Source organism: Alexandromys fortis, unplaced genomic scaffold (assembly GCF_014885135.2).
Source record: "Alexandromys fortis isolate MF-2015 unplaced genomic scaffold, M_Fortis_MF-2015_v1.1 scaffold_182, whole genome shotgun sequence".
Lineage (NCBI taxonomy): Eukaryota > Metazoa > Chordata > Mammalia > Rodentia > Cricetidae > Alexandromys > Alexandromys fortis.
The window spans coordinates 1525636-1537132 of record NW_026068068.1 but is presented as its reverse complement, the minus strand read 5'-3'; the positions used below and the strand labels follow the sequence as shown (position 1 = coordinate 1537132).

General features: G+C 44.1%; 1 protein-coding gene across 1 annotated transcript in view; it reads right to left on the bottom strand.

Moving 5' to 3' along the window:
- The window catches only part of Rapgef5 (Rap guanine nucleotide exchange factor 5), a 236313-nt gene extending 225414 nt beyond the window's left edge, over positions 1-10899 (bottom strand). The window contains exon 1 of the mRNA XM_050120850.1: positions 10552-10899. Coding sequence (XP_049976807.1) covers positions 10552-10896 — 345 coding nt within the window. The 5' untranslated portion in view covers positions 10897-10899. The remainder of the gene's footprint in view (positions 1-10551) is intronic.
- Positions 10900-11497: the final 598 nt, after the last annotated feature.

Here is an 11497-nt window from a genome sequence, read left to right as displayed (position 1 = left end):
TATAGTTTTCCTTAGTTATGATAAGAGATAAAATAGATATAAATATTGTAACTGTAATTCTTACTTGATAACTGTTTTGTTATATGTAATTTTACTATGTTAAAGTTAAAGCCTTTCTTTTTTGTTTAAACAGAAAGGGGGAAATGATGTGGGAGTGATTTCTTATTAATAAAGAAACTGCCTAGGCCCATTTCATAGGCCAACCCTTAGGTAGGTGGAGAAACAGAACAGGATGCTGGGAGAAAGAAGCTGAGTCAGGAGTCGCCATGATTCTCCCACTCCAGGCAGACGCAGGTTAAGATCTTCTCTGGTAAGCCACCTCGTGGGCTACACAGATTATTAGAAATGGGTTAGATTAATGTGTAAGAGCTAGCCAGTAAGAGGCTACAGATAATGGGCCAGGCAGTGTTTAAAAGAATACAGTTTCCGTGTAATTATTTCGGGCATAAGCTAGCCATGCGTGCGGCCGGGTGCTGGGGACACAGCCCTGCCGCTCTTATTTCAACAAGCTATTTTTAATTCTTATTCAATGTATTCCTCTTTGAAGTGTAAATCATTACCTATGCAATATCAGTATTCAATGCCCTTAAGAAAGATGGCCCAGCGGTTAGAGGCACTGGCCGCTCTTCCAAAAAACCTAAGTTAAATTCTCAGCACTCACAGGGCAGTTGATAAATGCCTGTAATTCCAGTTCTATGGTACTCAACACCCTCACATAGATATACATATAGGCAAAAACACTAATACACAGAAAATAAAAATAAATTGTTTTTAAAAAGAATTGTCAGTGGAGTCTTAACATAAATATTTCATTCTTGTACAAACAGATTTTCATTTCATGCACCATCTTAACACAGTGACTATATTGATATTTTTACAAATGATGCATTGTCCATGTTATTATAGCTCTTTATTATATGATTTTATACCATGGTGAAACTTTAGTAATGACTGGAAGCAACAGTGCTCTTGAAATGGTCATATTAATGACAAGCTGCAGTGTTAACATAAAAAGTGATAGAGATTAACTAAGAAATGCATTATTTAGAAAGAGTGTACAGAAAGCCTGTAGGCTGCCTGCTTCCCAGGGAGCTATGTGTAAATTCTGTCTCTTCTACTATCTGCGTGATCTTAGACAATTTAGTTAGAGTCTCTGTGTACACTAAGACATTTTATCCTAGGATGCTATTACTAGACTTGAGGCCCACGGGAGCATAAGGGCAAAAGTGACAAGTTTGGATGTAGGGCACGAAAGGGTGAGAGAGGAGGGCAGCTGTCACTGCTCTTAAGTTACGTCAGACACCGCTCTGATGAGACAGCAGAAGAGGAGCTGTGGAAAAACAGTACCGTGGTCATCATCGCTAGTGCCTACAAGGGCTCCCTGAAACTTTTGCTACAGAGGTGAATACTTTCCAATCAACAAACTGATAAAATATTTTTAATAAATGGGAATATTTTTTAAATGTTTGTTCACAATCGAAGGGTGTACGTCAAATGTTTAGAGAAAGGGAAGATAGTGGGTGAGCAATTATAAGACCATGTGCTGTGGTCTAAAAGTTCAAGACTCTCCAGTCAGGGTGTGAATGACCAAGGCTTTGAAATGAAATGCAAGCTAGGTCTGCAACTGCAGCCCACACAGCCCTGGCTCTCCAAGTAGACGAGGATGATCTTGAACTTTCAACCCCATCTTCAGCCCACACAGCCCAGCTCTCCAAGTAGACAAGGATGATCTTGAACTTCCAACCCCACCTTGTCCTCCAGCACAGCTCTTTTGATTTTCAAGTCCCTAGGATCCCTCTTCCCCCCAAAAGGCTTCCAGTAGATAATCATACCATATTAAAAAGAAAGCATGAATCATATTTATATATCATCATCTATTTTAATTTTAAATAGTGTGGTGACTTTATGTCCATACTTCTGATAATCTGTATCTTCTTCCCTCTGACTTTTATTTTTGAAGAGACATAAGGCTAGATTGCCTCCAGCTCCTGTTCCTGATTTCAAACAATTCATCCCCAGCTCCCACCACCCAGCAGATGGGGACTACAGGTACGTGTAAGTCTCAAGTTTGCAATGGCTAACATAAATTCTGGGTTACAAGAATTTCAGTTTCTCTCTTCTTCGAGTTTTTCATACAGGCCAAAAGAGACAAGCCAAGTTGTCAACTTGGATAATGCAGCACAAAGCTAAGAACACAACAGCTTCTGAAACATGGCTCTCCAGACCTTCAGCTTCTAGTGCCCAGGCTGTTCCCATCCCTGGTGGTCACCTCCAAAGACACTGATAATGACTAACAACTTGCACTAAAATTTGGAATGTTTCACGCAGTCACCATCTAAGATGCCTCATGAGTCACCATCTAAGATGCCTCATGCTCCCCTTTCCAAGTTTTGTGACGATAGAGAAAGGCAACCCCGGAATCATTCACGGTGTCCATTCAGCCTTGGCTGCTCCTAACTGGATAATCACAGGAAAGCCCATGATTTTCTAACACTTGAACATGTCTCCTCTCTTCAAGTGACTATTGAGGTTCTAGCCACAGCAGTCCCTGTGGGCTTTGCCTTTGTATAGCCATTTATGAATGACACATTATATACACATATGAAAAGCCAAGTTGTCAACTTTAATTATTTAGATAAAATTGTAAAACTTCTTACAAAAAGCTTCCAGATCTCATGCCATCATGGCATTACCGGTATTCATAATAAGGGCTGTTCTTCAGTATGGAATTTAAAATATATTTTTAAATCACAACTACTCCAAGCCTTCACTGGTGACTTAGTTCCTGTCTTCCCATCTATTTTTAGCTACACGAGTTAGCAATTACTGCCAACAAGAGACACAGCAAGTGTGAGATTTTGTCCTGCCACCAACACTCAGACGTCACCTAAAATAGTCACTTTACGTTAGACTATCACATTTTTTAAAGCATGCGATTTGACATTGCATGCAAAAGTACAAATTTTTGTGCCTATGTTCCATAAATATATTTATAAGAGCTAATTTTCTCAAAATAAGCATCCATCCAGGGAATGGAAAAAAAATCTCAACTCAGCAGGGCAGTGGTGGTGCACGCCTTTAATTCCAGCACATGGAAGACAGTGGCAGGTGGATCTCTGTGAGTTTGAGGCCAGCCAGGTCTATAAGAGCTAGTTCCAGAACAGACAGTAAAGCTACAGAGAAACCCTGTCTCAAAAAACAAACAAACAAACAAACAAACCAAAAAAAATGAACAAACAAAAAATCTCAACTCCAGTGTTTCTAGTGTTTCATCTACATTGTATTTGCACTCCAGGAATCCTAGTGTTTCACCTACATTGTATCCTGCACTCCAGGAATCTTGAACTGTGATGTCTTCTTACCAAGGAGGAGCTGGAGGCTGCAGCATTTCAGGGCATAGCTCCTCCAAGAAGACAGGATGGTGAAACCATCACACTGTCTCCGTTATTTTCTCTGATAAAACAACGTGACCAAGGCAACTTATAAAAGAAAGCATTTAATTGGGCTTACAGTTCCAGACAGACAGAGTCCATGGTGGCAGGAACAACTGAGAGCTCACATCTAGATACATAAACATGAGCCAGAGAGAACACACAGGGAATGGCCAAAGTCTTTGAAACCTCAAAACCCAACCCTTGTAATATGCCTCTTCCAACAGGTCACAACCATTCCTTCCCAAATGGGGAGCAAATATTCAAACATATTAGTAATTGGGACCTCAAATATCCTTCTCTTTTCACAACCAAAGTCTACTGTATAGGTTGGGGAATAAGAAAGACAGGAAGAAAGTAAATGAAGTATTAACTTGGATTGCATTGTTTTGATAAAACTTGATTAAATTAAAATAAGATAATGAATCTACAGTTTCCTTTCATTTTTGGGAGCGACAACTATAGAGGATTTTATTGTGGTAGTGGTGGTTTTGTTTTTAATGTTTCTGAGACAGGGTCTCACTGCAGTTCAAGCTAACCTGGAACTCTGTGGCCCGAGCAAGCCTCTGTAGTCTTCCTACCTCAGTGGCCCAAGCAGTAGGATTATAGGCGTGAACTACTCTGCTCAGCTGTTACTACAGAATTTTAGAATTGGTCCTTTGTTTCCATGGGGCTGTCATCTGCAAATTCACCAACTATAAATCAAATATATTTGGGATATGAGAGGACTTTTTTACTCCTTGTCAAGAGTTCCTAAACAATACGACAAAAGAACTATTGATGTAGCATTAGCATTGTACTAGATATCATAAACAACCTAGATGACTTGAAGTTACATTGTAGGTTATATGCAAGTACTGTTCCATTTTATATAAGGGATGTAACTACAGGAAGTTCTAGAACCAGAATCCCTTAGATGATGGGGACCAACTGTACTTCATCTGAAGCCATGGTAATTAAAATACTGGGTTCAAGTTGGCAGTTTGTCAGCAAGTAGATGCAAGGAGGTCATGATTCTCAAATAAGCTTATTACATGTTCTTATCTGCTCTGACTCACATTGCCTGCAGTATACACGCACCCATTAATGGTTTGGTTTTCTTATAGACTACCATGAGCAGATTTTCAAGATGTGGCCGGTGATTGTTTTGTTTAGGACATTCTGACTGCTATTTTTAAGTTGGCAAGTATTAGTTACCATTTGCCCATACCCATAATACTTCTCCCCAATCCCGCTGGTCCCCCTAGGTCAGTGACAGCCTGTTTGTGATAAAATGAAAGAAAAGTTAGTCTGGCTTTGCACCAATTTATTAGGCATTTTCAGAGTGGCAAGGTGCTATCAGCAAGTCCCATAAGCTACAGTAACTCATGATAAACAGAGCCTTTGCCCTCTCTGCACTCTAGAGCTAGACCAACAACTCAAAGCAAGGACTGTCCTCTGGAAACTGGCCCTGCCTTGATTTAAACTCCCTCCCTCTTCCCACTGACACAGTTTGAGATCTTTGGCAAGTCACTTTTGTGTTTAAGTTTCCAGATCTACAGAATGTACATAGCCATGTCTAACTTACAGAGCTGTTGAAAGAACTGAATGAAGTTTCTGCCAACATGTACGTGATGCACCAGCCAATGAATTTTGATATAAATACAGAAAACAAATTATATGTTCAGCTTATAAAGCACATATTTAAAACAGGTATTAAGTGGGGTAATGTGGAGCAGTGTGGATTTCTCAATTAGCAAAGATAAGTTTCTGGCAGGAGGACATTGCATCATGCCCAAGCTCCAGTTTGGACAGAAGGGAAGGGTCACTTGTTTCTCTTCAAGTGTGTGTGTGTGTGTGTGTGTGTGTGTGTGTGTGTGTGTGTGTAGATAGATAGATGATAGATAGATAGATAGATGGATAGATAGATAGATGATAGATAGATAGATAGATAGATAGATAGATAGATAGATAGATAAAGTTATATCTCAGCCCAGTGGAACTAATCATTTAGTTTCTACAGTCTCAGCATTTGGGAGACTGAAGTAAGGAATATGTCCCATGTCCAAGGCTAGGTTGAGAAACACGGTACGTTCCAGGCTGACCTGATACCTCAATTTAAAGAGCTAGACATCAACAGTCCTTCCAAGTTTCTGTTCTTTTACTCTGCATCTGCCACATGGCCACCACCTAGTGAAGCATAGTAAAGAGAGGGGGTCACAGGAGGAGGGGACATCACCCACCTAATGTGAAAGTCAAAGGCTGAGCATCACTAGAGGACCTTGGGAAAGACTCCATTGTGAAAGTCAAAGGCATCACTAGAGGACCGGGGGGAAGACTCCATTGTCAAAGTCAAAAGCATCACTAGAGGATCATGGGGAAGACTCCATTGTCAAAGTCAAAGGCATCACTAGAGGACTGTGGGGAAGACTCCATTGTAAAAGTCAAAGGTATCAGTAGAAGACTGTGGGGAAGACTCCATTGTAAAAGTCAAAGGTTGCACATCACTTGAGGACATTGCTGTCCACTGTGAACAACTCAATAGCTGCCTACTGTAAATAAAACACTTAAGACAATGAAAACCATCTCAGAACCTAGTAGAAAATATTCAAATAGCAAAGACTAAACCATGTAACTTCCAGCATCTGACAGAGCATAAAGACGGAGTGACTATCAATACCTGTTCTACATCAATCTTGGAAATAGTTTGATTAAAAATATTTTCAAAGAATTTTAAAAATTAAGGGAAAGGCTATGACCAGATAATAAAAGAAACAAAACATAGAAGAAACGAACCATTCTTAATACTAATTTTTTAAAGGTTCCTTGGACAGATGGTTAGCTTCATGTGTGAAGGAGAAAATGGACTTGATAGGCCAGAAAGTCAAAAGGCTTCTGATTGTCCTGAGACCATGTGCAAAGCATGCAGGAGACAAGGACAAGCTGCAAAAAAAAGAGGATTTGCCACAACAGACTAAAATAAATGCATTAATTCTTAACGATACCTAAGAAAAGAACAACTCTGGTTATTGATGGAGGTTTTTAGGACATTAAATTATTACTATGAAAAATGATAAAAATGGAAAAATGGGACTTCCTCTTCTTTCTTATGTATCCTGAATGTCAGAAAACCCAAATAATTCATGATAGAAAGCTCTTTATGGACAGTGTTCCAATTAATAAAGGCAAGAGGAAGGGTGGGTTGGGATTGTCCATATGTTTGCATTCCCAAATGAAGATGGCTTCTTCCATAAAAGAGGCTGAAATCATTAGGTGAATGGGAGGAAGAAGGTGAGCTAACACCATTGACCCCCACTAGTCAACCTCACTTCTCAGAAAGACAATAACATGACACTCCTGAATGACAGCACTACCCAAAAGGGGCACTTGCTTTTCAGTGTAATCAAGCCTCGTATGACTGCCAGGTTACAGGGATGGAAGAATAAGTTACCTGGCACCCAGAGAATCAACCCAGAAAGTAGGGCAGAGTCTTGGACTAGGGATCCAATTTGTCTTGCAAATCAATACCATTAAGAAAAATAAGATAGAAGGCGGGGTCTTTTATAAAATAAATAGATTTAAAAGCCTAAAAACAAACATAAATTTGCGGTACCATTTAATTCCTGATTCTACCCATAACAAGAAAGCATCTTCGGGAGAATGTGAACATAGCAGTTTACTAAGAAATGTTAATGTTAAATTGTGAGTTTTTGCTTGTTTGTTTGCCTTATTTTGCTTTAAGTAGGAACACTCTCTGTGCGCCTACTTAAGTACAGAGGTCACTCTATAACCAAAGTTTGCAACTGTCCTGACAGATGAGTGTTCTGCTCACAAGCACAAGCCATCATGCTGGCTCAGAGGAGGGTGATGGTGGCTTTAATGTTCTTATCAGACATGCAAGATGCAACTTCTGTAAGATAATTTAGAAGTTTGCTTTAAATTTTACCTCCCTACACACACACACACACACATACACACACACACATACACACACACACACACACACACACACGCGCGCGCGCGCTTTCATGCACAGAAGGAACAAACAAATGAAACAAGATTGGTAAAAAACTGTTACTAACTGCTGGCACTTTGGGGTTTATTACACAACTCTATTTAAAAGCTTGATGAGATAGTGTGTGGGACTCCAGAGCACCACGTGTTGCCACTGATATTTAAAAGGTGACAATAGATTTCCCTAAAAGCGAAGCTGAGTTTTTGCTCTACTTGGTCCAAAAGACATGCAAAGTCTCCTTCATCAATGCACAGTGAATCCAATACTATTAGAAATGACTGAACCGAGGAACCAAGGCGTGGTGCTTATTAACCAAATGACAGATTAATCTGTCCTGGAGATAGTCTGCAGTATACCTGGCCAGAGCAGCACAGTTCAGAGAGCTGAGATGGTGTTGGATTGCCCAGATTTGTGGACGTCCAAGACAGCATGGACAACACATACTACTAAATCAGATCTTAGTATGACTCGAACTCTTTACCCACTATGCAATGCTTAGAGCTGCTTTGTTCCCAGAGAACCTTTATTAACTGAGATCATTCAGCTCCAATCTGGAGGAATAGCCTCACGGTTCTCTAAAGACTGTGAGCCATGATATCTTTACATTATTAACATCAGTGTCCTAACCAAGGGGGCCACCCAGTTAACCTCAGATGCCCACCACCAGCCAACCAGCGTGGATATATTTTACTGTTTGTCTCTTCCTCTCAACCCCTACTATAGCCTATTATGTCTTCCATATGATGTTCATGTTGTGATGGAAATTGGGGAAAATGAATGGAAACTGGCAGTATTTAGATCATGTTTGGTTGTGAGGGTAGGGCCCTCATGATAAGATTAGTGACCTTTTATCAGGGTCCTCCCTTTAGTGGCCAAATAATATATCAGGGTCCTTTCTTTCACCCTGCTAAAGAAAGGCCCCAGGAATGGGTAGAAGAAAATAGCCCCCTGCAAGGCAAACCCTGTGCAGAAACAAAATCAGCGTAAACACTGGGCTTGGTTTTGCCAGCTTTCAAAACTGTGAGAAAAATCAACGTCTCTTGAAGTTGCCCAGTCTGGGACATTTTCTTACAGTGGCTTCAGCTGCCTGACACAGAAACACATGATTTCACTTTGTTTTCCCTTCTTTCAAACTCCTTCCGTTCCCTTTGGTGATGGCTCCAAAAATCACAACAGTAGCTGTCCTAGTCGGTGGTTTTCAACTTGACACTAGCTCTAGTCAGCTGGGAAGAGGACTTCCAGTTGAGAACACGTCTCCATCAGATGGCCTGAAGGTGAGTCTGTAGGGCATTGTCTTGATTTAGTGATTGATGTGGGAGGACCCTGACCACTCTTAGCAGTGATACCACTGGGCAGGCTGAACAAGCCATGGTGCAAGCCAATAGGCAGCACTCCTCCATGGCCTCTGCTTCAGTTCCTGCCTCCAGGTTCCTGTCTTGAGTTCCTCCCTGTTGATGGGTGGGAAGCTACAAGAGCTCACCAGAGAGCTCACCAGAGAGCTCACCAGCTCTCACCAGAGCTGCTTTTGGTCGTGGTATTTCACAGCAACAGAAAGATACTAAAAGCAGTCTCCTCCAGAGCAGGAGAAGGGTAAAATTGTTGGAAAGTGTGAGTTTGCAACACTGAAAAACTTGACAATCTTATCCCAATTAAAGAGAGAAATCCATTTAAGCTTGCAAAGAACTAATACAATGTGCCATAATCAAATTAGAGTCATTAAAGTTCATATAATGAAATAATAAGGGTCGGCATGCTGAGTAGCCTGGAAAACAAGGATCAGTTGCAAAAAGTAACAAGGCACACATCATCATCCCAGGAAGCAAGAAACTGGACTCAGATTTATGCAGAAACCTGGGCGATTCCTGTCACAGATTACCCAGCTGCCCTAGGGGCTTCAGTATTCTGTGTCATGCAAAAGCAACTGTCAAGGATAATAGGAACACAATTTGACCTACTTTCCCCTTGATTCCTGCAATGTCTTTAACTCTGGATCTTGTGTTTATTTAGCCACCATATCTTGAGGCCATACTTCCTGGCTTTCTTTACAAACATCCTATATGCCACATAATCAAGATTACTGTGTGGGCAACTCTGAAACTTTTAAAAGTTTTCTTATTGCATGAAGGAATCCTAAGAACAACCCTTTAAGAAAATGCCTAGGAAGGGAGACTGCAGCCTGGAGAAGCAGACCTGTGTCATTTCGGATCCTTTCCCATCCACATCCCACAGAAAGCCGCAACAACGCACACCTTTTCCACAACAATCAAGTTTCTGGAACAAACCAATGTCACAGAAGCCGCGAGTCTCTAACTATGATCTCCTTTCAACGCGGACAGCTAAGACTTCTAGTCAAAAACATCTACATTGTTCCAGCTTCTCGGTGAATGCTACATAATGGTCAAGATTTTTTTTTTATGAGTAGGCAGTACCTAGGTAGGAAAGTCTGAGAGTCTATTCGTTCATCCTGAGTGGCTTCAGGATCTCTAGGATGACAAGCAGTCCCTCCTTTTAACAGAGAAAGCATGCCTGACCTGCTCAGGTCGTGAGATGTATTTAGAACACAAGGAATGCTCCTTCACCAGGAAGTCCTATCTGAACACACCATCAGGAAGTTGACATTTGAGATTCCCGAGGGTCCTACACTCTCCCACTCCAGGGGGCGTCCCGGAGTACTGAGTGCTGTCGGGGCCAGAACTCAGGAGCTGGAAGCTCACCCAAGCTCTTCCAACTCCTAAGTCTCCGCCTCGGCAGTGGAGGCTGCCAGGGTAGTCCCAAAGCCCAGACACTGCTAGGAGCCTTCCAAAACAAGCACGCGCGTTACCAGCCACCTGCAAACGGGACCCGCGGGGGCCCTGAGACTTGCTGATGGACGGGGCTGATTGACTCAGTCAAGGGACACCTGCAGCTTCCCCTCAGAGGCAGCAAACAACCCTTCTTCCGGTGATGCCCGGTGCCACTGGGTTCGGTCAGGTGCAACTGGGGAGAAGGGTGACCGGCGTAGCTCCGAAGGGCGCCCCCTAACCTCGCTCTTCCGGGGCCTCTCCAGTGAAGTCCCGCCATCTCCCCAACTTCCAGAGCGCGGCGTCGCGGCCCCGCAGGCTCCACGTGCGCTCCCGGGCCACTCACCCGGGCCCCGGCGGCGTTCCGCTTCCTCCGCAGCGTGAGCCCGCTCCGCAGCAGCGCAGGCAGGTCCCGCAGGCGCGGCCGCAGAGACGCGGCGGGCGGCTCGCGCTCGGGCTCCCGGGCGCTCGGGCTGCGGCGCAGGGGGCCGTCGGCCAGGGCCGCCGAGGCCAGCGCCGGGCTCTCGCACGGTGGCTGCATCTTGACAGAGCCCACGGCCATCCTGATGCCCTGACGGCGGCAGCGGCGCCGGTGGCTGCTCTCCCCAGCGCACGCCTCCGCGCCTTCGCCAGGCAGCGAGAGGGCGCGACGGCGGCTCGGGCGCGGGACGCGCTGCCTGCCGCTGCCCATTGGCGCGCGCCCGGCCCCGGAGCCTCGGCCCCGCGCCCCGCCCCGGCCCCGCCCAGGTGCGCCCCGCCCCGCCCCGCCGCTCACCTCTGGGCGGCCCGGACACTCCCACCGCCTGCGGAAGAGGCCCCCCCGAGCGCCCCCGTGCACAGCGCCTGCACAGGTGCGTCTTTCCCAGAATCCTCCTCCCGGCCCCCAGCTTCCAGAGATTAAAAAAATCCCTTTGCCCCCCAGCCAGGACTGCCCTGGACTAAGATCCAAAAGGTTAAGAGGTCCTCCTCCCTCCCGCGCTTTTTGCACAGCCTAACCCCAGAGTGGAGTCCTTATGCCAGACTATGCAAAATGCTTCCTGGGACAGCATTGCCCCTTGGTGGTCTCCCTAGGCACGCTCCTCGTGAAAGGGTAAGCGGAGAAAACCTGTTGGTTTTGATGGTGTTTAGCAAAGTAGTGCAAGTCTGGTGGCCCGAAGGTGAATCTCTGTTAACGTGTTGGAACCTGACCTACCTGGAAGCCTTCTGCGTGTGATGAATGTGCTTGGTAAACTGCAAAGGCTTAGTGCCGTGTGAATCACTGCTTATACGATTCCAGAAGATAGGAACTGTAG